This window comes from Hippocampus comes, unplaced genomic scaffold (genome assembly GCF_001891065.2).
Source record: "Hippocampus comes isolate QL1 unplaced genomic scaffold, H_comes_QL1_v1.1 scaffold22, whole genome shotgun sequence".
Lineage (NCBI taxonomy): Eukaryota > Metazoa > Chordata > Actinopteri > Syngnathiformes > Syngnathidae > Hippocampus > Hippocampus comes.
In genome coordinates this window covers 2,630,555-2,658,054 of record NW_017806175.1, presented here as the reverse complement: position 1 = coordinate 2,658,054, position 27,500 = coordinate 2,630,555, and the positions used below count along the sequence as shown (strand labels likewise).

The 27,500-nt window shown below is 43.4% G+C and overlaps 1 protein-coding gene across 2 annotated transcripts in view; it reads left to right on the top strand.

The window, feature by feature from the left end:
• The window catches only part of ssbp4 (single stranded DNA binding protein 4), a 68,144-nt gene that overhangs the window by 29,852 nt on the left and 10,792 nt on the right, over positions 1-27,500 (top strand). For both annotated transcript variants that reach the window (XM_019896948.1, XM_019896949.1), the window contains exons 2-3: positions 13,295-13,384; positions 26,800-26,883. In XM_019896948.1, the coding sequence (XP_019752507.1) occupies positions 13,322-13,384; positions 26,800-26,883 (147 nt within the window). In that variant the 5' untranslated portion in view covers positions 13,295-13,321. The remainder of the gene's footprint in view (positions 1-13,294; positions 13,385-26,799; positions 26,884-27,500) is intronic.

The following is a 27,500-nucleotide window of genomic DNA, read 5'->3' as shown; positions in this document are numbered from 1 at the left end:
GTCTAGTCTACGAGTGGTTGAATGACTTCGGATTCATTTTAGTCAACGCGATGGTGATGACAGTCGAGTCAACGTCGATTAATAGACAACATTATTGAGACTTGTTTTTCAATCGGCAAATAGGTTCGCGTTCACCTCCAAAACAATTTTATACTCGCTTAACCCGACCAGTGAGGCGTCAGTGTTCTTCATGCCAAAACTAGGGCAAAACAAGTAATCGAATTTGAATCAACATCATGTGGATGGATGGATAGAGTGAGTTTTTTTCATGTTGAATTTTGTAGCAGTTACTATCATACAATTAGATCTAACACACACACACACACACACACACACACACACACACGCACACGCACACACACAATATTTATTGAGGCTTTTGTGTTATGTTGCTGTGGTATTGTTGAAACACTCGAGCGATTTTCCGTTTTGTCCTTATCTGTTCTGCGGATCTCCCCCCCCTCGTTTATTCTTGCTACTTTCTCTTTTCCGAAACATTTTTGCCCTTCAGCGGGGCCACGTGACCCCCCGCCCCCCTAAGGGAGGGGGCCCTCCTCGCAGTTTCAGCAAGTCCCACAGACCAGCCATTGTCTTGGGAATGTGGTTTTCGGTCTCCCTCTCCGCCCCCTCCTCCTCCTCCTCCTCCTCCTCCTCCTCCCCCCTGTCTGGCAGCAGACAGGCGAAGGTGTTGTTTGGTCGGCGGGAGACTGAAGACGAGAACCTGACTTACCTCGAGAGTGGGATTCCCAAGAATGCTGAACTTGACAGGGTGGATGTCTCTCTCACTATTTTTCCCTGATTAACTCTGACAGTTGTTTTGCGGCGGTGCGCCTAATATTGTGAATAGACCTTGAAAAGTTACCGCTGGGCAAGTGTGAGCTACCACTTGGTTTTCTTTGTTGCTCTTGTTGCCGCCGTGAGTTTATCACGACTGCACAATGGGTGAAATCAAACGATCAATTCATCGATTAAACACGACGAAAACCGTCACTTCCTCCCTCCCCTCGCGGCAGCAATATAAAACTGTTTTACAAGAGCATATTTTATATAAACACACCGCAAATGACTGATATCGGACAGATTTAGCACCAGAAACATCTATTTATGAGCCGTTTACATTTCTCTCAGACGGTAATGATGTGTAGCAAAAGCTCCTTCCAAACTGCCCCATTGAACACCGAAGACGGCTTTTATTTTCCGCGTTTTTGCTTGTCCTGTGTATAAGGTATCAATGCAGGAAGTCAAGCTGCCAGTTTGTCACCTCGGTAGTTTCAGAAGCATCACATCACAAGTATGTAACGGAATATCAAGATCCGATCAGTGCACGAGGCCCTTTGTGTTGAAAGCAACGGTCACTCTCGAGCTGCTTGATAATTTATATAATTGAACATTTTATTCATTGCAATAATTAATCATTTTCGGTGTGTATGGCTTTAAAAGGCGGGGCCTGGCCCGGTGAGTGACATGGGTGTCCGTGAATGAGCTTGTGCAATGCATTTTTAATTGAATCATATGGGTTTTTTTTCCGCTTTCAAGCACAATGTTAATGTTCTAACTTTACACAATGTTACATTGGCTTGACAATAATAAATATATTTTTTAGGAATAAAACATCTTTGTAGTTTTGGATGAAAACATTACTGTATTGTAATGTTCGTCATTTTCATGCTACATGGAGATCTAAGTATTTTTTTTTTGGTTGTATGTGGTTTTTAATGTTAAAAAAGCACTGTGCTACACTAAGTGTCATTTTGTGCGTGGGTGATGAAGTGCTGCCTCCGCGAATGAAAATACAAATTGTGTTGAGACGGTCTTTGCGGTGGTTTCCCTTCAGACCGCAAGCTGTTTGACCGCTCGCCTAATCTCAACACCCTGGCTGCGCCCTGGTCGTCATGGTAACGAGAGCCCCACTCTGCATTGTACAGGCGGCGGTTTTAGCTTGAATTGCTTCGAGTGGCGATGAATCGGCAGGATTTGTCCTGCTCAATTAATTGCTTATCACGCTAAATGCTAAAGGTAAGGAGGCTTCAGGGGAAAATGTGTGCAGGTTGCAGTATTTAGGTTTGCGCTCGCTGGCTCACCCTCGATGTCACATGGCGATTGACTGACTGAAGGGATGACGCAACATGACGCACAATAAAATCTTTCCCTCGTCGCAGACAACCAAGCGAATTTTTCCATTTATCAAAACGTTTCAATCCCAAGCTGTCGGTTTGGCCTTTGGAGGTGGAGGTGGTCTACGCACTGCTGCCTCGGGGATATGAAATGGAAATTAGTTGTGTATGCGTATTTGTGTGTGTGTGTGTGTGTGTGTATCTGTATGTATGTGCGCGTGTGTGTGTCTCATTGCCCAACCCCCCCCAATGTCTGGTGCTCAAGAGGACTGCTCCTTTGGGAATGCCTCTTCCTGCCCGGCTCCACGCACACATTAACACACACATACACAGACGCGCGCTAAAATAGAAGCGGGTTGAGTGGATCAGACTGGCGTGCGATGGTTTTAAATGTCTCGCCTGTGTCTTGTCGGACTCTAAACATAAGCAGCGCATCCACACGGGGCGGGGCGGAACGTCCGACGATCGCAGGTGGCGAAACGGAACGGACTGTGTGCACAATCCTCGCCAGGGCGATTACGCAGCTCGGGGTTTTTTGTTGGGGGTTTTTTGGGTGACATTATTCAGGATAACATGCAAATTTCTTCAATGTTTCAAGCCAAAGGCATCTGGCTGCAGCATCCACCGCATTGCTGTAGGCTGCATGGAATATATGCACAAAAAAAAAAAAAAATAGCTGTGTTGTTTTCCTAAGCCGCTTGCTTGGTAGCTGTGATTTTGAGCAGATTTGGGTTACTTTTGCCAAAGGTTGGGTGAATTATTTTGACCCAGGAGATTGAGTTGAAGATTGGATGATGTTCGTTGCGCAAGTAAGATGAAGTTAATACAATGTAACATTCAGAGGAAATGATGGTGGTTGCCGAGCTCAGTGGGTCACAAATCTGACCCAAAGTCACATGGAGGGGGGTGGGGGGGGGGTCAAGGTTCAAATCTGGTCAATGTGAACGTTAACGTCCAGTTGGAATTCTTGGCATGACTTTTTAGGCCACGTGCCACATGCACCAAAAACCTACCGACACATCTTTTAGGGGTTTTCATTCCCACCAAAAAATAACTAGGTGACTCAGTGGTCCAGTGGTTAGCCCGTTGACCTCACAGTGCAGAGGTCGTGGGTTCAATCCTAGGTGTGGGTGTGAGCGTGGATGGTTGTTCGTCTGTTTGTGCCCTGCGACTGGCTGGCAACCAGGTCAGGGTGCCCCCCGCCTACTGCCCGAAGACAGCTGGCATAGGCTCCAGCACGCCCTGCGACCCTTGTGAGGATACAGCTGTTCAGAAAATGGATGGATGGTTGAATAACGAAATAAAAAAGTTGGATCAAATGAATAACCCATAACTACCCCTCACCCCCTCCCAAAAAAATGCTTTTGTTTTTGGGTTATTGATTTTAACCCGGCTTCTGGAGTTAAAAGAATAAACCTAAACGTTGGATCAGTCCCTTTTGACCTACATTCGGTTCCTTTTTGACCCAGCTGTTTTAAAAGTGTGCAATAGGCTCACCGTGTCAACCCCTGATAGGGTAAAGTTCCTTCTTTTGCTTCGAAAATGACGGTCATCAAATTAGTATTATTTCTCGCCGCAGCTTTTAACCCGTGCAGCTTCCCCGTCGTAGTGCACCTGTCTCCTCTTCTGACCAGATCGAAACAAGGAGAAAAAAAAAGGCATCAGTGTAATACGAAAGATTGCCAGAGAATAAGGAGGTAGATATTACGAAGAAGGATGCCAGAAACGCTTTTCACTTTTAATAGTCCCGTAGGAGGTCTGGCTGATGAAGTGTTATGTTATGTTATTACATCTTGGCAAAAAAAGTTGGAGCTGCAACACGTTTCAGTAGCAAGTGTGGAAGTGCGCCTGTAGGTTGGATGACACCCTGAAAATGCAAAGATCGTAACGGCCTCTGTTTGCATTTCTGAAATATACGGAGGCTTGAGACAAAAAGTTTGTTCCCACGCTCAAGCTTTTGCCATCACAAATCCTTTCTTCGCTGCTCAAGAAAGTTTCCCCAAGTCATGTTTGAGCTTTTTTTTTTTTTTTTAACTGTCATACTGTAAAAGTGTAAAATGAGGAAATGAGGCCATCGGTATTTGACAGTTTAGACTTTGCCGTTTTTGGAAGCTTGCCGATGGCTCGCCGATTGACATCGGGGGGAAACGTTGCAAAACGCCATCCGGCAAGTAGTTTGTCTGTCCCCGAATTCCGCTCACCGCCAGTTTGAGAACTTTTAGGGGCGGGGGGGCGACACTAGAACTCGACAACGACAAAAAGCCAGATTCAGTGGATTTTTGGAAGAATGATCACGTTTTTCGAGCTTTTCAAAATCATATGATGCCAAGCAACCTGACGAGCAAATTGTACCACACGTTTGAGCAGCGTGACTTTTTATTGTTATAATGTAGCGGCCAGAGCAAAAATAAATACATATATAGACAAATAAAACATGGCTTCTCGCTTGACGAATCACACCATCACACTAAAATGATAATATCAGGCTTCAAAACGTTAAGAACATCACGGAGTCGCAGTTTTTGCGTAGCTGGTATTGTGTGCGAGGGTCAGTCGCCAGCTGCGCGGGTGTCCTTTGTTGACGATTGTTCAGTTCGGTCACGTTTTGGCCGCGCCGCTCGCCTGCGCGGCATCCTAATTGTGAAGCTGGGATTGAGGAGTAAATACTATTTTCTTCCGTTTGAAAGTGAGCGTTTGATTTCCAACATTTGCGACACCAAGGTTGACGCGCTTTGCCGGATTCGCCTAACTCGATGCAGTAACTCCGCATCGCCGTCAATTGGAGCAAATTCACTCTTTATGAGTTCAATCAAGCGTGATGCATCTACCCCAGGTGGCAAGGGGTGCATGTCCATGTTTTTTTTTTTTTTTTTTTTTTTTTTTTTTATGGATTCATTTCATTCTCCTCCGGCATAACCCGGAAAAAAAAATCATGGGAGCTAATGTATGGTGAATGAGAAGAAAACTCCACCAGCCAAAAATAAAAGAATAAAATTGGAAATCTCACATGAACATATTTAATCTGTGGAGGTAAAAAAAAAAAAAAAAAAGATATTTCCTTTGTCCCTTCAGACTTTAGGGATACCCTTTATTATAATAGTACTGAATACGTAGCCTTTGTATCCATTTTGCTGCGATTATATTTATCAATTACATTTTGGAAGCGCTTTGCAAACTTGTGAAAAGCAGAAACGTGACACTATTTCCACATATAATTGTCTTTACCCAGACTATATTAAGATTCACCTTTGCGACCCCTCGTCTCCAATTATTTACGTCTCTTCATGAAGACCGATGCAGGGGACGTAACAGAAGCGTGTCGCCTCAGCAAATCAACGTTAAATGCCACTCTGTATTGCTCGCTAAATGTCATAACGTGAAGGGCGTGCGAATACAGTACGTTCCCACCAACAATGTATGTGTGTGTGTGTGTGTGTGTGTGTGTGTGTGTGTGTGTGTGTGTGCGTGTGTGTGTGCGTGTGTGTGTGTGTGCACGTGTGTGTAGGTGTTGTTTATCATGAGGCTCAGACACTAAACGCATTCCTGGTGTTTTGGCTGCCAATCTCCATACCTTTTGTGGCGCCAAGTCTTTTTCGTCTGCTGCTTTACTTTGCACACGTCGCCGCTTTGCAGTGAATTCCACCCGCTTCACATGGCAGCAGTTGGCCTGCGGAATTGCTAATGGTTTTCCTTTCACGTGTAGGTACAACATGTAAGCATGTGCTCGCAGAATTGGATGTTTTCCTTTTTTTCATTTTTTTTTTGCAGAGCACAGTGTGTCCCATGCTTCCATTCTAATGGCACCCCCCACCCATCTTTATGATTAGTGGATGTAGGGGTGAAAGCGCGCCTGATGAAATGTGCGCTTGCTCTTTGATTTAAAGGCGCTGGCGGGTTGTTTTTCACCTCTGAGGATTTATATCCGGTAGTCCTAAACAGAAGAGGAACAAGAGTCTCTTTCACTCCGAGATCCGGCAAAATTGCCGCAGCATTTTTTGCCTCTCGCGGTTAACCCAGCGAAGGCGACATATTGACACATCATTTATTTGTTCCAGTTATACAAATTGACGATATGGAAAAAGCGAGTTGATCAGGTACATTACCGGGTACCAGTCAATGTTGGTACCGTATTTCCTGCACTATAAGGCACTTCGGATTATAAGGCGCACCTTCAATGAATGGCCTATTTTAAAACAGTTTTCATATATAGGACGCAACGCATTATAATGCGCATAGAATAGAAGCTACAATGGTGGCTGCGATTGCACTATGCATCCACTAGATGGTGGTACGCTAAAGGGAGTACAATACAATACAATGCGGCTTTATTTATATAGAGCTGCAGCTGCAAAAAAGCCATGAGAACTGGTCACAAACACGGACAGGAAACATATAAATACAAATGGCAAAACAATAAATGAAAGACACATGTTCTGAAGACAATTGATTCAACAAAAAGGCACACAAACCTCGTGTGCTTGCATCCACAAGGGTGTTATCTTTGTTTCATAATGGCTGCGCGGAGCTTAGAAAGTAGTTTTCTGTTTGAGTATGTGTTGGCAAATGCACATGCCAATTCGTGTCGGGCAGAACCCATTTAGGTTACAATTGGTAATAATCACCACTAGATGGCATCGGAACACTAACAGGGAAACAACTCAATGGGGAATATGAAGAGACTGTAATTCCACATATAAGGCGCATCGGATTGTGGGGCGCACTGTCGGCTTTTGAGAAAATCGAATGCTTTTAGGTGCGCCTTATAGTGCGGAAAATACGATCCATCTTCAGACTTCTCGTAGAAAGCTAAAAAAACACATCAGCCAAAGCCGACCAGAAAAGCTGAACATAACTTCTCTGAATGGATCGCTTTCCGCACTCTCTCCATCCGTCTCTCACCGCACACCTTTCATCCCGCCGCATTTAGCTTTGTCTCTAGCCTCCGAGCGTTCCCTAATTAGCAGCGTTAATGATCTTCAATTAGGCACCTAGCTGCAAATGCTTGTTCCACTCATAGAGTCCGCGTGCGCGTTTGTCCCGATTCTCTCGTGGCGACATCGAGTACCTAATGAGGGAGTGAAAGGGCACCGGCCGAGCGAGTGGCGGTGGATGTCGGGATCACATGGGTGTGTGCGTGTGTGTTTGTGTGTGTAATTAAAGAGCAGTGGCAGCAGGGGGGGACCTGTGTTCGAAAGGGTCACCCGGGTGAGCAGCAGGCCGTCGGCAACCTATGGTCATTAACTACCGACACTGCCAATAAAGGCTTTGGCTCACTAAATGACATTCTATCAATACTTGTATGACTCAGGTGATATAAATTCACGTTATCTTAACTATATAAAGGGAACTCAGAAGTATTGCATCGTATAGAAAACCCTCATTTAATTTGAGCAATTTAGAAAAGTAGATTTGTATACATTATTCTGACTCGCGAGTAAAAAAATTTATACTTCCCCCGAGTATCCAAAACTTGCGGACGCAAATCCGACGACACGACTAATTTTAAAAAGAAATGAACCGTTGTTAAAAATTTTCAGGTGTACGTAACATTCAAAATGTTATTGGCTGGGAGAAGCCATTTTGACTGAAAGTTTGAAGTTGTCAGGGATGGTTCCTTGCCCATTTTGAAAGCTAGTGAAGATGACATCCCCTTGACATTTGGAAGTAAACACACGCGATGTGAGCATGCTTCAAAGAAAACATCTCTGTAGCGGACCATCACAAACATTAATCCATTCGACCCCACTCAGGTGGTACAGTAGCACACCTGCATTGTATGTGTCCTGTATTATGCGTGTCCTTCTCTGCAGTCTACCGCTCAAATCAAAATCAAGTTTACTGGCCTTGTCGTCGTTCCTGTTTTCATCTCGTTCTGTGAATGGATGTGTGGAATTATTTTGTCAGCTCGGGTAGTATTGTCAGAGCAGCATGTACTTCATGACCCCTGGGAGGCATGCAGTGAACCACCGACCACGCGTGGAAATCCACCCATTCACAATTTGTTTCTTTTTTTGTGGGAAACATAAAAAAGAAATCATAAAACATTTTTTATTCCCTTTTTCATCTTGCCTGAAAATGCTGCAAGAATTTGCCAAAGCCCTCGACAAAAGAAAAACATTAAATGGTGTCAAGGAAGTCAAACCTCAAATCACCTTTCCCTACTAAAATGAATGGAGTAGTGAGAGGGCACCGGCCGAGCGAGTGGCGGTGGATGTCGGGATCACATGGGTGTGTGCGTGTGTGTTTGTGTGTGTAATTAAAGAGCAGTGGCAGCAGGGGGGGACCTGTGTTCGAAAGGGTCACCCGGGTGAGCAGCAGGCCGTCGGCAACCTATGGTCATTAACTACCGACACTGCCAATAAAGGCTTTGGCGAGTGCGTGCGTTTGCGTGGTGTGTGTGTGTGTGTGTGTGGAAGGACTCACTAAATGACATTCTATCAATACTTGTATGACTCAGGTGATATAAATTCACGTTATCTTAACTATATAAAGGGAACTCAGAAGTATTGCATCGTATAGAAAACCCTCATTTAATTTGAGCAATTTAGAAAAGTAGATTTGTATACATTATTCTGACTCGCGAGTAAAAAAATTTATACTTCACCCGAGTATCCAAAACTTGCGGACGCAAATCCGACGACACGACTAATTTTAAAAAGAAATGAACCGTTGTTAAAAATTTTCAGGTGTACGTAACATTCAAAATGTTATTGGCTGGGAGAAGCCATTTTGACTGAAAGTTTGAAGTTGTCAGGGATGGTTCCTTGCCCATTTTGAAAGCTAGTGAAGATGACATCCCCTTGACATTTGGAAGTAAACACACGCGATGTGAGCATGCTTCAAAGAAAACATCTCTGTAGCGGACCATCACAAACATTAATCCATTCGACCCCACTCAGGTGGTACAGTAGCACACCTGCATTGTATGTGTCCTGTATTATGCGTGTCCTTCTCTGCAGTCTACCGCTCAAATCAAAATCAAGTTTACTGGCCTTGTCGTCGTTCCTGTTTTCATCTCGTTCTGTGAATGGATGTGTGGAATTATTTTGTCAGCTCGGGTAGTATTGTCAGAGCAGCATGTACTTCATGACCCCTGGGAGGCATGCAGTGAACCACCGACCACGCGTGGAAATCCACCCATTCACAATTTGTTTCTTTTTTTGTGGGAAACATAAAAAAGAAATCATAAAACATTTTTTATTCCCTTTTTCATCTTGCCTGAAAATGCTGCAAGAATTTGCCAAAGCCCTCGACAAAAGAAAAACATTAAATGGTGTCAAGGAAGTCAAACCTCAAATCACCTTTCCCTACTAAAATGAATGGAAATGCCATTATTCCGTTCCAGTCTCCCCACAAAAAACAAACCCAAAAGTTGTCTTTTTTTTTAATGAGAAAAAAATATCACTCAATGCTATTGTACTTTCTAAAAATATACAGCAATAAAATAATTCAATGGAATTAAAAACAACTACATTGTTTTGGTCACACGTGAGTCAATTGAATGGCCAGTGCTGCACAGCTTAGCCCTGTAGGAGCAGTACAAGAAGAACAGACGGAAACACTGCACATGGATTACTGTACTGTACAGATGTCTTAGCTCCTCTCAGAGGATAAAGAATATATGACCACAAACACTTCTACATTGAATCTCTAAATGCGTTGCTGCTCCGTTTATGCGAAAATATTAATTAATGATGACTGACGATGACGGACTGCGGATTTCACCGCTGGCGAATGACGGAAGTTCACTGATGTGCCTATCACTGGGTATATGTCCATTTCCCATTACATGATAGTGTCAGCATTAAGCTAGCAGACTAAAAGTCACTGACATATTCTATCTGGAAAAACTTTAATATCTTGGGTCACTCGTATCTCAAGGTCCCAGTTTATCCTGTTAATACCCATAAAAACGTCCGTTGAACATGGATCATGATCGATGAACTGTTGTATAGCGGGGGAACACTGTAGATTTCCCCCCAGATAGTGCCTTCTCTCAGGACTTCCTGATCTGAGGTACTTTCTTTTTTCGTCATGACTCTCTCGTCTACTGCAGCCTTACGCACTCCCGCCTCTGCTTATCACGGCGGGATCGCTTCGACTGACAGACTTATTGGACCACTTGTGGTTGAGGGAAGAGGAGGTGAAGGAGGGTCGTGACAGAAGGTCCCCGGGAAGGGGATAGCGGTGATGACGGTAGTCATGAGAAATTGCCGGCTTGCTTTGTGAGGTTATGGAGACTCCAAAACAGCAATTTTGACTATTATGTGTGGAGATCGAACAGATATTCCCAGACACGTACATGTACCATTTTCAGTGGCCAGCAGGTAGTAGGATGTCGGTCTGCTTGTTTGGAACCAGATAACAGCGGATCTATTACTCACCGGAAGCGGCGGTCTGATCTCCACATTGATAGAGACGCTTGTTCACTGTCTGAGGGCCATCCAGCCAGCCTGGCAGGCAAAGTAGCCATTGGCATGGAGCTGAAGAGCTTCACAAAGCAACGGGGCAAAGGAGAACGGCCCCCTCTGTTGTTCGAGAGCCATCAAACATGAACTGCAGACGGAACTGTCATCCCACTTTTAACCTTAAATGAGTCAGGACTTGTGAAAGTGTGACATCCATCCTCATTTGCCCTCAATTACTCACATTAGCTTGAGTGTGAACGCGTGAACTCCACCAATTTTCAGCGCCGTCAAGAAATGCGGCAAATTTGCTTTTTGTCAAATCAAAGCACCCACCGAATTAAATGTGAGTGTTATTTGTCCACCGTTAGCATCTTATGCTAAATGTCTGGAGATGGTTTTCCATGAGACAGCACTGGCTTTGTGAGGGTCGGTCAAATTTCCTTCAAAGCAGAATAAATGTCCGACAACAAAAAGATGGGGTTGATTTTTGGGATTGATTATATTCTGCTAAATATCAGAATCAGCATCGGACTCAAAAAAGAAAATGTATTTATCAATCGGGCCCTATATTACACAACAGACATCAGAACTGAGCCACAGCAACAGGGTGCGCTCGCGAAAACCTAAAGGCAGCCAGAAGACAGATCACTGCAGCAAAATGGAGACTGTGAAGTATAATACTGCAGCGTTTAGAGCTACAGTAAGGCACAGCAACGGGATTAGACGTGTCTTATTCATGAGGAGACTTGTGGCAGACGAAAAAAAAGTCTGCTGCAGAAAAGTGGAGAGTGCGGAGTATAATACTGCAACGTCCAGTGCTAAGACATGGCAACCGGGTTAGCTGTGTGTCATTTAAAAGGAAGCTGAGGGCATTAAAAAAAAAAAAAAAAAAAGGCAGTCACTCAGTTGGAGCGAAATGGAGACTATGGGCATGTCATGCTGCGATGTCCATAGGTGAGACAGAACAACAGGCTAAAATAACATCAGCATGTGTGATATTTGGAAGGAGATTGAGGGCAGCAATCAAAGGGTCCGATGCAGCAAAGTGGAGACTGTGGAGTATAATCCTGCGAAGTCCAGGAGTAAGTTACAACGACAGTGTTAGCTATCTTTGGCATATGTGTGTTTTTTTTTAAAAACATGACATGAGTCCAAGGGAATCAAGAAAACGGTCTGCTGCAGCAAAATAGAGACTGTGGAGTACAGAAAAATCCCGCAGCATCAAGAAGTAAACCAGTGCATCAGGGTACACAAATGTCCCTCTCATTGTTTCTGGGCATGGTTGTACGTGATTGTTGTAATGTCCTTTTTTTTTTTTTTTTTTTTATGCCGGCGAGGGGACGAAGACGATAACGGTGGACAACAGAGCTCTGTCTGACGGCATCTCACTTTTCGTTTTGCGTCTCTTCCTCATTTTCATTTTTCCTCTCATTCTCTCTCGCTCGCTTTCCCTCCGCCACCCCGGCCATGCTGTTGATTGACGGCCTGAGGGTTTTAATGGGCACTGGAGTGCAGGAGCTGAGGTCGGGGTTGTCATGGCAACTAGGAGAAGGGGGCCTTTTGCTGCTGCTACTGCTGCTGCTGCTGCTTCACCTGCGTGGTGTGTGGAGCCTTGCACTCTTCTTGCACGTAAAAATCAAATTGTGAACGTCTTGACCCTTTAAGTCCTCTTTGGAGGCAGAAATGGGCACTTTTTTTTTTTTTTTTTGGCTACACTCTTTTCCCAGTTGATTTCTATCCTTCTGTTATAGATCATACTCCCTGGTATTTTCGCTGTGTTTTTAAAGCAGCCTTCCTCCGTCCAGTCGTCATTTCCCCCCCAAAACCGCCAGAAATTAGGCGTTTTATTAGGGCCGGGTCAAGATTAGCGGGGTGTCACGTCTTGAGCTATTTTCGAAAGCGAACATGAAACAAAGTGACTCATTCCATTGAAGCAAATCCCCAAGAAAAAAAATCTGTTTTTGCCTTTCTCGGATGTCACGACAGGTCCAAGACAAACCTGTGAAAAACATAGCCGGACGTGCCTCAATAGCCTGTACAATTGAGACAAATAGGACAGGACAGTATGACCCAATATAAACAAAGTCAGAAAGTGATGAAACCCACGTGAGGAAGGTTCCCAAAACTGTGAGAAGATTCATGTTTGTGTTCTCACAAAATCCAAGGCCGGTGTATAAATAAATTGGCCAACCGATTATTTAATAAAATGGGTGAATACAAAATAGATTCAAACGGAATGAATACCATTTAGATGAACTAATTTCAGGGAATCATTTAAACGAGTTTAATTCCTCAAATTTTACAGGACCTTTGACAATGAAGTAGTAAATCACGGGTCACCAACCTTTTTGAACATGAGAGCTATTTCCTCGGCGCTGATTAATGGGAAGGGCTGCCAGTTTGAGGCACGCTTAAAATACGAAATTTGCTCAAATGACCTTTAATTAAGGTATCATTAATAACGGATGATATTCTCCTTTATGAAGATGCCAATCATGATTTAACAAGGTAGGAAATAGACGAATGTCAATATGCAACACTTTCTTTTCTTTTTTTGGTAGAAATCTGTTTCCATTTTCAAATGATGATACGTTTCCAGGAAATTACAATGTCCCATCACTGGTGAGTTATTTTCAGAGCAGGTCCGCGGGCGAAAGAACGGAGGGTTGTGATTTCCACTGCAAGGTCATTTCTTTATTGTCGTATCATACCCATAGATGATTGGCGTAGTTGTTCCATGGCTCAATATCTGCTCCCTGTGTTGTTTTCCAGAGTGCGGCCGCAGCCCCCAGTCCAGTGATGGGCAACATGCCGCCCAACGATGGCATGCCGGGAGGACCCATGCCTCCAGGTTTTTTTCAAGTAAGAACCCGAAATAAAATTCCCTCAGATTTTTTTTTCCCCATTCAAGCTTTGCATTGGACATCTACTTTCAGCCTCCAGGTTTTTTTCAAGTAAGAACCCGAAATAAATTTCCCTCTGATTTTTTTCCCCCATTCAAGCTTTGCATTGGACATCTACTTTCAATCACGCAGCACTTACATTCTGCTTTTACGTGTTTCTATTTCTCCAAATCACATTCTGCGACACAAATTGCATTGTCTTCGTTGTACACTTTTAAAACTGCTGCGTTCACAGTAAACCCAAATTGGGTGAAATCGCAAACTCAGCGGTGGGACCAAAAGGGATCGCGTCAATGCTGGGTTATTTCTATGCGGCCACATTGGGGTGAGGATTTGACCCAACACTTGGGGTCACGATTTCGATCCCGCAAGGGGTAAAATCTACACATACTGGTGAGTTAACGCCACCAAGAACTGGATTACCAGGTTATCAGTACAGCTATGATTCACCCTTTCATGCACCCTGTAACCTGATAACATGATAAGCTGTCCCTGAAAGGGTTAAAAATAATCCGATTTTTGTGAGCAACATTTTTTATTAAGATGAAGAAGCTTTGCTCTGTCAGGGATCACCACACCCAGTCAATTTGTTGAGCCCAGTTTTTTTTACACCTGGCACAACCCACCTATTTTTCACCAGCAGGCTGACTACCCAAACCAGGATTTGAACCCTGATCCCTGTGTCCAAATTCAGCAGTCTTACCCACTGAGTCATCCAGTCACTTCAAAAATGTAGTCACCAGCTTCATATCTTTATCCCAGCCAAATACAATTTTTTTGTTTTTTTTTTCAGCTTAATCGACCGGGTCAAAAATAATTAACCCAACCTTGGGTAGAAGTAACCCAATCTGTTCATGATCCGCAGCTACTCAGCGAGTGAGTTAGAAAGCAACACTGTATTTTTTTGTGTGTATTTGTATTCCCCCCCCCCCCCCTGTCATTTCTGAAATGGTCAAATTCGAAAACATTGTACACCATAGGTGTGAAAGTCAAGGCCCGGGGCCAGATCTGGCCCGCCGCATCATTTTATGTGGCCCGCGAAAGCAAATCAAGCATGTCAATTTCCATGATGCTTGCTAGAGTCTGAAACAAAATGTCAAATTGTCATATGTAATCCATAACAACAATATTTGAACAAGCCATTATTCTTGACTTCTGATTTCAAAACAGGTTATCCATCATTTTGCTGTTCGCTGTGTATGTAATATGTGGAGGTGGTTAAACATTTTGGCTTGACAAAATTCACAATCATAACGGCCCTCCAAGGGAACCCTGTTGCACACCATTTAAGCTTGAGTATTTGCTTCTTCAGACATGTCTTTTGATTGTCATGATTTTTCGACTGAATCATTCCAATGCCTTTGTATATACAATTTTATTAAACTGTCAGCTCTTCAGCATTCATTTCTTTGGCAAATGTTATTTTCACGTTATGTGCAGTTTGTATGTAAGACTCCAATCCACCAATGACAAAAACCTCCTCCCCCTCCCCTGACCACCTTTAAACCCATCTTTCTGTCTCCTCATCCTCTTTTTTTTTTTTTTTTTTTTAGCCTCTTTAGCTGCCCTAATCCCTGTCCAGATGTGCGCCCTGCTCTGTCCCACCGCCCCCCGCCCATATGTCACACGGCCGGCTTGTTGACTCCTTGTGCACTTTGTAGCCTTTTCTCCTCGCTTTGTAGCCCAACTAACCATGGCAGCCTCGAAGTGTGTCAGGGAAGGTGGAAAGAGAGGAGACTGTTCTCCCCAGTTTGCTTTGCTTCACTAATTCCTCCTGTCATCGCTGTTCTCTGAAGGCTGTCTACAGGGGTCTCAGTTTGCACACACGCAAGCCTTTTACGGCACAGTTTACTGTGACCCACATCCAACTAGTTTGAAATTGGGAGGTTTTGTCATAGCCTCTATATCTTTGAAAGAAGGCATCCTGGCTAAACGTGACTTAACAAACAAAACAGAGATGAGCTTTATGATGGCATGTAGATGAGAATTCATATTTCATTGCTGTTTTTCTCGTGGTGGTGTCCTTGAGCACAACTTTATTGGCTTTGTCAGGAATGAAGCATGATGGTGCGCGCAGACTGTCGTGTCGTAAATGAAATATATTGTAGGTGTACACTACTGTTGAAACATTTGGGGTCACCCAGATAATATTAGCTTTCAAGGAAAACATACCGTTGTATGTACAATTAACCCTTTCACGCCCCCTGTAACCTGACATGATAAGCTGTTCACTGTAGTAACCGCTGTCCCTGAAAGGGTTAAAAAGTTTTGACGTTCACTCGCAAATGGAATCTGCCGTTGGAATCCTGAACTTTAAAGTAAGTTATTTTAAAATAAAAAGGAAAACCTTTCCTTCAGCTGACGTGGCTGCATTCGCGTGTCAGTGTACATGTGTGATTCGAGGCTCGCTGGTTAAATGGTAGGTGAATAGCGAACGCGCGTTTTGGCTGCAAATCCAATCTCTAGACCAGGGGGTCACTAACATGATGTCCGTAGCTCTCAGTTTAAAAAATGTTGGTGATCTCTGGTCTTCACTTTTTCCATTCATGGAATGCTATCATCATTGAATAAAACTGCTTTTCATTGATTGTGACGCCAAACTGTAGAGATGGATGGATGGATACAGGACGTGGATATCAATTATATAAATATAAATTCAATTGAGAGTAAAATTAATGACAATGAATGTCCATTTTTGTCAGAAAAGTTTACCGTGTGCAACGCAGCCATTTGCATGCATGTCCATGTGCGCAAGGATGAGATGTGCGTGCGTGTCAGGGTCGCGCAGAATGTTAATGTTGTATGAGCAGCGCGCAGGCAGGGGGGAAAGCTATCTGGTGGTGTTGCGTGAGTGACACGCCGTGCCATAAATAGACCTTGTGCGCATGACAGACAGACAGGCGGACAGACAGAATGGCAGAGGGGATGCAGGGAGTAACAAGAGGAATGGAGCATGACCGCATTCTTCACCGTCTTCGGTCGAGAACATGCAGTGAAAACGGCAAATACATGATGTGCACATGCGTTTGACCTGCGGTTTGTCGGATAACACTGCATGCGCATTGTATTCATTTCTCCCTACTTTTGATTATTGTTTTTTATTGTCACATTTCATTTCATTTTGACAGCACGTCAGCTCAACAACAGCTCTTACGCATTCGATTTCTTCAACAATTGCATTCTCTTGTCTTCATTTTTTTCGAGTTCCATTTTTGTTTGCAACTATGCAAAGCTCCGTGAGTGACACTGACTCGAACGCATGGCTGAAGTTGAACGTGGGTGGCTTTTTTTACATGACGTTTGCCATTCTTTACATGAACTGCATCATCTTTTGAAACCCCTGCCACAGTATGGCTTTTGCCACGAGTGCTTCTAATTAACCGGCAGGTAAACACGCTCATTTACCTACGCTGAGCTGACGTCAAATCCAAAGTGATGCAACACCGCCATCCGCTGGCGTATGTTTGTCACTACAGTTACGTGGATGCTTAAATACAACAGACAAGCTGGGCGAGACCCTCTTCTCCACCCACCTGTTGAAAATCCTCCTTGATGAAAATAGCGATTATACTATTAGCCAATGAGTTCAATTGTTTTGGAATAGCTTTTTAAAAAATGATTTTGATTGTTATTCATCTTTTCTGTCATCTCTCAATTGCCAACAGCATTCCGGTTAGCGTCAGGTCCTCAGAATTGCATCATATTGTCATTATTGCATTCAGAAGTGTGGCCCTGTGATGAATTAAAAATCGAATATTGAAGCAAAATTGGTCATTTTGGTAATCCCCGTGACCTGTATCGGCCGATAACACTCATGGATGACAGGTATCGGTATCTTAAAACCCTGATCGGAGCAACTCTAGTGGTTATCTGGGTTGCTATGTGGTTATTTTGCTGTTTGCGTCAAAGCCTTTTGTTGTTGAGTTAGGATAGTGGATTTTATATACATGTCTTGTAAAATGTATTTTCAAAAACGAAATCTATTTGAAATGTGTGTTTGGCAGATATGCATGCATTTTGATATACATCTTGTTAAAAAGTGCGTGATCCGACGTGGCCCCCCGCAAGTCGCACGGATGAAAAATTTTGCATGCAAGTTGCCCATCCCTGTCTTAGATGTACAGTTTGTATGTAAAATTGTGCTTCAAAAAAAAAAAAAAAAAAGATACACATTTGGGTATCAGTACAAAATCACCCAAGAGACAATTGGTCTGAAAGGAGAGCTATAGTGTCACACGCTTGAAGCAAACGCAGGTGAAATGCTCCCTGCCCCTTCTTGAAAATTACCCCCACACACTACGACTGTGCGATACTTTGAGTATGACATAGCTGAAACTGGAGCTGAAAGCGTACACGCCGCATTCCTGGCGAGCTGACATTCACTCCCCTGCTCAACTAATGGCTACTGCGGTTGCCAGCCTTTCGCACAACTCTCGCTTTTGAAAGGGGAAGATTTTTTTCATCTTATTCTTGTGAAACTCTCACTCTATTTGTCGAACAATGGGATGCGAAGCGACGCTTCTTTTCTCACACACGCCGCTCCGGCGACACGCGCTCACTCGCAGACCTGTGAACAGTTTTCTTATTTGCCTTCCCTGCTGTGCTAGCGAGGTAATTAACACGGGTGACCCTAACTTTGTTTGCGAGAGAGGCAAGGGTGAGGGGCAGAGGTGGTACGAGCCCCCCCCCCTGCTGCATGCAAACGGGAGATAGATGAGATGCGCAAACAGAAAACGGTGCGAGGGTCCAAACAGTGTACACGTCAGGTATATAAGCCCCCTCCCCTCACAGGCAAAAGTCCATCACTGCTGCATCACGGCCCTCTGGGGAGGACAGGCAGAGGGGAGATGGCGGGGAGGGGTGAGCGAATTAATGATAGCAGCAAGAGGAGGAGGAATAGAGCACACAAAGGCATCGGGAGACTCTTTCACCAGTGTTTTTTTTTTTTTTGGAGGCAGACGCAAGATAATCGATTAATTGGTCTGTAAGAATTCTGTTGATTGTGTATGCAATTAACTGGGTGACATTCACACCGTGTCACAACTCCTATGGCCGGCATAATTCAGTATGACACCGGCATGGTAATAAGTCATTCTCGTAGTTTTGTGTTTGACAGTAAACTTCAACTGGGAATGACAATAAACAGCTTGAAGGCTTTTTTTTCCTTCAAAGAACTGTTCATCTGCCAAACTGCTGCTTGTTGTGATGTGAATTGAGTTCACTGCCACCTTACGGTGCTTGCATTTCAATTTTTTTCTGGCAAGTCAAAACAAAAAAATTGGCCTAATGACAGCTGTTTGTCTTCTATCACTCGTATCACAAGGCAGCATTGAATTCTGTTGAATGAATGGGAACAGGTGGACATGTACCTTCTGCCATTATTTCTTCTACCAGACAATAATGTCTCTGGCATATGTCAATGCTTGAAATTGAAGTTTTTTCTTTGCAGTCTAGAGAGAGAGAGAGAGAGAGAGGGAGAGATCTACTGTAATGTAATTTTGAGAACATTAATCGTGCAGCTCTCAAAAGTCAAAATAAAACTTAATAAACCAAACAAATAACACCAGTGATATTATAAATATTCAATATAGTACACTAATATACTTTTAACCATGTAGACCGCAATTCCAGCTGACATACACTACGACGTAATATAATTCATTACCGGTGTCAGACCTGTTTAGCTGTGTAGTATAGTGCATCATTTTCTCTCCAGATATGTACTAAATTGCCTGCTATTTACTGTTCAGAGTTAAAGCCGCACCACTTTAATGCACTTCCGACCAGATTTCTGTGAAAAGTGTACTCAAATCACCCAGGCGCTTAATTCTGGTGTTTCATGATTACAGTACATGTCAATCTTAGGTTAGCTTAGCAATTAGCATGGCTTGTCCATATTTCCTCATCATCCCTTCGTGAGAACGATATTTGTCAGAAGAGAAGCTTATCCGTTGTCACAGAGACGATGAATACTAACTTAGGAGTGACTCCATGATGTGTTTAGCCACACTAGCTAGCCAGCTGAAGTTCGTTGCTTGCTAGCTGATGTGGCGTAATTAGCACCCACCTTGCCGTGACTTCCTACTTCCCAGCATAGGTCACGTAAGTGCGTTGCGCCACGTTAATGCTTCTGCGTTCAGCTAAGCAACGTTTTTTGAGAGCGTCTCCGGATTCTCCGCGGAATTTTTTTTTAATCTGGGATTCTCAGTTTTGCTATTCACAGTGAACTTGCGATGTGAAACCGCTTTTGAGCCTTGTCGATAAATGAACAAAGATTTATTATTTGTAGTATAATAAGAAATACTTTTGGACTGATAAAGGGAAATTCAGTTATTTCCTGTGGCAATGTGCCATGACACATAGTTCGTGTGTACATGCGGAAATCTAGCAGTGAACGTAGAATTCATCAATGCAGAATGAAGAAGTGCGATAAAAGTCTTCATGACATTGATGCAAATAATGTCATGTCATGTTAATACCTACATTGGGTTGATGCTATGACCTGCAATCAAACACCTCGAAGACGTGTGGAAGAGGCTGTTTGGACCACAATGGCGTGTCTCCACTTGGCCCCCCGAACCCCTCAAAAATAAAAACATGATCAAGTAGTCAAGAGTGGTTGTGCTTTTTCAGCACGCAGGTAATCGCAGCGCTTCCGGGACGAAGCCCAACAAGAGGATTAAGTTTGATGACACATTTAAAGAACAAGCGGTGCAAGTATCAAAGGCAAATTCAAGCACTGTTCAAAGCGGAGGCATGGCGAGCTTGTGGCTCTGAAAAGGAAAAAGACTCATGTCAGCTCTGATCAGTCCCATTACTAAGTCGTCTACAACTGTCGTCCAAACGTGAAACGTGAGTTGCTAAAAATGATGAAAGAGATTCTAACAGATGCAATTACTGAATAAATTATTCCTATAGAAAGGTTCCGAAATGGTGGGGGGGTGGATCACAACAACTTGAGAATGGAGCTTAAAAAGATGATCATCCATCTATCTATCCATTTTCCATTGTATGACAGTATATATTCTTTTTAATTCTAAGAGACATACTGTATTCTTTCCTCAACGATATCAAAAACGGTAGCAAGGTTGTCTCGTGGTTCGTGTGGCCGCCTCATGTTCTTCAGGGTGCTGCGGCAGTTCCCGCTGCCCACATGTAAATGTCTACATGTACGATAACATTGTGGAGACATAACAGCAAGCTCAGGGAAAATCCTTGGAAATGTTTCGCCCAAATATTGTGAGGGGGGAACCGTCTCATATGGGCCAAAAAGGTGTCAGTGGCTTCAATATCAAAATCCCATAGAGGAATGGAGTCATACTTGACTCTTATCAGTGCTGCTTGTCTTGCCACAAAAGTGACACCTAGCGATTCCTCCTCAGGGATTCCGAAGAATGACGGGCACTTGAAACATTTTCTTCTTACCGTCCTTGATCGTTCTCACTCAAGGTAAACGTCAACTGTGATGTTTGCTTCAGAAAAAACACACCAAAAAAACTCAATCTTTTTTTTTTTTTGCTTCATTTTGTCAGGCCATAAGATGCTCCAAAGCCCTGGCTAGTAGAAAAGTCATAATTGGGGTGAAGGAACTATGCTGAAAGCATACATCTCAACTTTTCTAAGATCTTTGTAAAAGGTGGAGAAGTTGAAGTTTCTTTGCACGAGTTTGCTGTATGTGTAATTTAGGGGCTGAAATTGTCGAGCGCAGTCACCAGAATGCAGTTTTCCAATCTTGACTAACACAGCAGCCGCTGTCACACTTGTACCAAACAGTAGTCGCCTCATAATAACAAATTGTTGACAGTCATTTGGCACAGAAAGTACAAAAACAACAAAACGAGTCACATGCTGCTTCACTCAATCAAAAACCATTATCTCGACTTGAATCATATGTATCTCTCTGTTCTGGTTAAATTTCCATTACAGCTGTTCGAACTCTTACTTGGTCGCTGTCATGTACACATTCATCATTGAGCCTGTCATACATCTTTTGGGGCTCAAAGTCAGACTCGAACCCGGAACGTTCTCATTTCCCGCTCATCCGCCGCGCTGCCCGATTGACACGGACGACTCGTTGCCTTTCTATCATGTTTAATCTCTCTCATTCAGCCCTGATAGCATGTTGTCATCTTGTCACCGCGCTATATATATTGTCAGCTAGCTGGAGAGCTCTCTGGAATGTTAGCAAGGAGTGACAATGTGCGTGAGTGAATGTGTGTGTGTGTGTGTGTGTGTGTGTGTGTGTGTGTGTGTGTTGCTCCTGGCTTTGTTTGTTGTGTTCAGTGATGCAGGCTGCTTTGTATTCTCACTCTGTGTGTGCGTTTGTGTGTGTATGTGTGTGCGTTTCTAGCGTTCGACTGCAGCTACACACTGCCCTCTAGTGGTGGCTGAGTGAAACCCACAAACAGAGATGCTGCTGCAGGTCTTCCTTTAGCTGAAAGCAGTGTTGGGGAAAGTGAGGGGCCTGCGTTGTTGCTTTTGTGGTCCCGTGCCAAGCTGTTATCTCCTTAGCCGGCTAGAAAATGATTTTATTAATTGCTTCATTTAACGCTCCCCATGCCCCCTCCCCCCCCCATACCTCCCCACCTACTCCACTCTTCCTCTACTCCTGGCCGCTCCTCCACACACACACGCGCACACAGTGTTGGCCCGCGTACACCTCTGTGACAGTTGAAGTGTTCTTTCTCTGTGGGGACCTGTGGAGGAAACAGTGCGGTCATAAAGGCCGTATGCCGGCTCATTCACATGTAATGGCAGGAAGGCCCGCAGAGGCCCAGCCAGCCGAGACACTGTGCTCCATTATGGCACATTATGGGGGAAGAGTGTGCGCGGGCTATTCTTCATGCTGTGGGGGGCATGAATCTGTTTACACAGAGGCTACTCACGCTATGTCCAGCCCCGTTTTCAACTATAGGAAGCAAGTTGTCTGAATAGAAGTCAGCAAAGAACATCTCAAAAGCCTCAGCGTCTCACGTGAGTCCTTAGTTCGGCAAGCTTGAAATGAGTGATTTACTGGCCTTTTTTTTTTTTTAAGAATATAGTAGTCCCCTGTTAATTGTGGGTATTATGTTCCACAGGACCCCCCCCCCTCCATGCCCCACGATAGATGAAAATCTATGAAGTAGCATTATCTTCTGTACTGTAGTATCTGTGACTATCTGTGACTGAATGCATGCGGGTTTCAATGTCAGTCAAGAAAAAAGTGATGATACACAATCCTAAAATAATTTTCTCTGAATGGTCATGGCAGCCAGTGAAGTTCGCACTGTAGGAAGCTCATATTACTCCATCGGGATCCTAGTGTTAAAAAAAAAAAAAAAAAAAAAAAAAAAGGCCACTGATAGTGTTTTCAGTGAAACAAAACACAGAAGTTGTCAGTAACAGAGACAACGCAAGATGCTTGCGCCCTGCCTTCATCGGCGGGAGCCGACTGGCAATCCAGGTTATTTTATACGTATGTCCGTGGGGTTGAGGCAATGGGCATTTGTCCTGAGAGAGAACATGAACTAAAGAGGGCAAAAAAAACGATGAGGACACAGGTAAAAGTTAAATGACCATCATTTTTATTCTTGACTCTATTCTTTGTTTTTTACATGATGCACAACTCTCATTTATTGCTCAATAATCTAATTGTAACATGTATTTGTTACATATATTGTATGCATTCGGAAACATTTATGTCTGAATTTTGGGGGTGCTAAGAACGAATGAGGGCATTTACATGGAAAACGCGTCTCTACTTACAAAATTTTCTAGTTCAGAAATTTCCTTCAGAACCAATTAATTTCGTAAGTAGAGGTACCACTGTACACTAAAATACTGTGTTATGAGGATTGTAAAACATGCCCGCGCCGACGCACATGTGTTCAATGTGTTTTCCCCACAAGGCACACGACTGAACTGTGATTTTTCGGAATATAATAGCTCCTTCTCAGATGATGCAGTGAATTATTGAAGGGGAGTGTTGAAGTTGGGCATGAAGCAGGGAAATGTCAACGCGGGTTCCTCTTAAGTGAGGAAAACTAGCCTGTGTGAGGATATAGAGAAGAAGCTGCATCTGGGTCAATGCAGCCAGACCCTGCAGGGCTGTCTTGTTAGACACACACACACACACACACACACACACACACACACACACACACACACACACTGGCTGGATGGCTGGCTGGCTTGGCAACAACCACAATAACCTCTGAGGTCAGACGGAGCTCGTGCTGCATTAGCCCCAGCGTGAACCTGCTGAGAGACAGAGTGGGCCAGGACAGCAGGTGTTAACCACCCCAAAACACACACACACACACACACACACACACACACACACACACACACACACGCACACGCACACACACGGACGAGTCACTACTGTGCCAACACATCAAGACCCCGCCGCATGTCCGACAAAACCAACATTTTCATAACACAGGGATAGATTTCAGGACGGCCGCATGCTGTTTGTCTGCCTAATAAGCGGCTTTACCGCGCTCGTCTCATAACAGCTTGAAAGTCAACAGGCGAAGCGAGAGGAAGCACCTGTGTTTATTCCTTTGGTGGCTTTGCTGATTTTTCAACTAAATGTGGGCCTGCCCCGAAAATGAAAGAAAAGTGGATTAGTGGTACATTTAAGATGATTTAATAGCATAAAAAGAAGACTTCTTCTCCTATAGTCTTGTCATTCGTGTTTGATTTTGGGATTCGACTTACCGAGTGGTTGTTTGAGTTTCTTTCGGGGTCGGAGGAGTATATCCAGCAATTGTTCTTCTCTTGTGGGGCTGGCGGAAGACCAAGGTCTTCCAGAACGTTGCCTATGGAGTTCATCAACAGTTCCATGTGCTTTAAATTAGGGATGCTGCAATGCCACTTTTTTTTTTAAACCGCGTATTGGAAAAAGTACTTATATTTGAGTATTTGCGATTCTACCAATAGTCAACTTGATAATATTCAAAAGCACAAACTTTTATTGAATGTGGGATGAGTTCGGATGAAATTCAGTTGCAGTGGACCCCCACTATTTGCACTGGACTAGGCCCAGCCTCGAATAACAAATATCTGCCTCCAATTGACTGGAAAAAAAAGTATATGATGGTAGGTATTAATATAGGTCATTGATATATTTTTTTTTATTCTTTTAAAAAAAATGGTGATAAGCCTCGATTAAGTATTTTCAACAAAATATGAGGGTTGGCTATAAATAGTAATTTTGAAAAATGTTCAAGGATAGTGGGACAGAGTTGACATATGAAACAGTGCCTGCTGGGCCAATTTGAGGTTTTCTATGTGACCACCACTTTCCAAACGTGATCTAAATATTATAAGACGACAATTCTCAATGTGTGCGATACGTAGGAGCTCGCGTAAAGAATTACTGGCTACAGTTCAGTTGTATTTCACTTTGAAGTTCTTTACTTTTTAAGAACTATTTGGCCTTAAACATTTGTTTCAATATTTTTTGAATGTAACTTCTTTGCTATACATTTGAATACATGACTGTTGAAGTGCATTTTTTCCCCTCATTCGTTGAAGAGCAATGTCAATGTTCAAACATACTGTATTTTAATTGACCGTGATGGTTGTATTTGGCCATAAGTATTTTTTTGGTGGTGTAAAAAGTTTGGCAACCATTGTTAAGGTGTAGAATGGAACCAAGGAGATTTTCACCTGTTGCGACACAGACTTCACTTTGTTCACTTCTGCCTTGTTTTCAATTTTATGAAATTGTAGTTGGACAGCACAGCTCTAAATTATCCATAGGTGTGAATGTGCGTCAGGATGTTTGTCTGTATTTGCTCTATAGTTGGCAAGCAGCCAGCCAAGTGTCAGCTGGAATCGTCTCCAGCTCACCCGCGACTTGAAACAGGATAAACGCTATCAAAAATGGATGTAATGATGTCGTGAAGTTTTGCATTATGCACAGGGCTAAAAAAAAAAAAAAAGTGACTCATATAATTGGTATTCTTCAAAATAGCTAGCTGAGTAAATCACTACTGCTGAGGGAATAATACTTGTATTAATCAGGTCAATTTCCCACTGCACATAATGGGGAAAAAAATGTTAAATTAATAAAGAAAAACAATCATCCTACCTCAGTGACTATGTGTGTCTGATTTGCATACCGGTACAATTACAGTGTGTGTGTGTGTGTGTGTGTGTGTGTGTGTGTGTGTGTGTGCGTGTGCGTGTGTGTGTGTGTGTGTGAGTGAGAGCGTGTGTGTGCGCGAGCGAGAAAGAGAGAGAGTTTGAGTGTGTGTGTCTTAGGTTATATTGCAAGTAATCCCCTAATCCTTTTGGCTTTTCACTGCGATGTTAGATACACACCTGTTGGAGCATGCCTGCATGCGTGAAACACAACAGATGAGAAGAGAGCAAACACACCTAAACACACACCTAAACACACACGCACACACACACACACCTGTACTGTCATTTGATAGCCGAGAGCTTGACAGAGGTAGCAGATAAGGCCACGGCATCTTCAGGTAGTCCTGCTTCTCCATATTGATGAACATTGTTAAAACCCAAATGAGTGATCACCTGGTTCCACAGTGTGATGTGAAAACACTGATTTTAGTCCCTGTGTTACGGAACCAATGGCAAGGGAATCTTGTCAGTCGCTGTAAACAATTGGACGTTTGTGATATTGAGGTGGCTTAACCCTTTCATGCCCCAAGAATGATAACCTGTAACCTGATAACATGATAGGCTGTCCACTGTAGTAACCGCCGTCCCTGAAAGGGTCCATGTTAAGTAAATAAGGAGCTAGTATAAAGAAAGACAATGACAAACATATAGCGATGTTTATTTCTGTCTTCGGAATGTGTTATTTATTGAGTGATTAAAAAAATGAACATGCTAACATTAGCATACCCTGCCTCTGCTCTGGACTCACATTTTGCAATTTTATGCTTTATTGTGTTGAAACTGTTTTCTGTGCAGTGGAAAACCTTACACTTTTGCTTGAAAGCAATGTCAGGAAAAGCCTACAAGAACACTGGAACTTGATTTGGGGTTAACCGCAGATACTTTCAATGGTGCCAGTTGTTGCCTGACTCCCATTTTATGTGAGTTAGAATGTGAATTCTGAAGACAGCCACCTACTAGTTATGAGAAGGTGTGCACCCTTTTGCACACACCTCATTTGAGTTTTATGTTTTTCACTTTCCTTTTTGTTGATGATGTTTTAAAAAGTTATATGGGTCACTTAATTAATGTCAAATATTTCCAAATGATTTATCTTGGTCGCATTATTCACATTACAAACACCTGTCATTTCAACAGGGGTGTGTAGACTTTTTATAACCACTGTAAAACAAAAATGTTTGAATCCTTTGGAATTTAGTCTTGATCTTTATTGAGACGACCATGTGTGTTTGTATCCAGGGTCCCCCAGGATCTCAACCCTCCCCCCATACGCAGCCTCCCCCACACAACCCCAGCAATCCCATGATGGGTCCTCACGGGCAGGTAATACACATACACACCCATGCACACATACACACTTCTTTATTCACGCACTCACTCTTTCGCTGGCTCGGGACAAGCAGCATTCAGGACGGCGTGGCAGATGAATAATTTAGGAGTGGCGGGCCGGGCTGGAAGGGGCGGAGATGCATCTGGATGGGCTTCTCTTCCCCCCTCGGCCAGGCACTCGCCGTCCCAGAGCCCATCAGTGGAGCATTAATATTGCAGCATGGCCTGACAACGGTGCGTTTCCTCGCGCTAAACCCACCACAAGTTGGTCACGGAGGAGAAGAGACAAGAGAAAAAGCGTTGTAATAAGTCAAGATGGTGTTGCATAACTACTTGCTTTGACAAAATTGTTTTTTTTTTTTTCTTCTCAAACCTGAAAATGAAATACTTTGATCTGACGTGACATCGTGTGCATTTGTATTGTGCACATATGGGAGTAGAAATTAAAAATCTGTGGCACTAGTGTAGAGCCCTGTTGAGCTCCTCAGATATAGGAAATTTAAGGAACCAGCAGTCCATTGACATGCTCTGCTCTTATCCAAATCCGGAATCGAACCCTGCACCTCTGCATTGTGATGCCAACGCGTTAACCATCCACAGTGCCGCATATA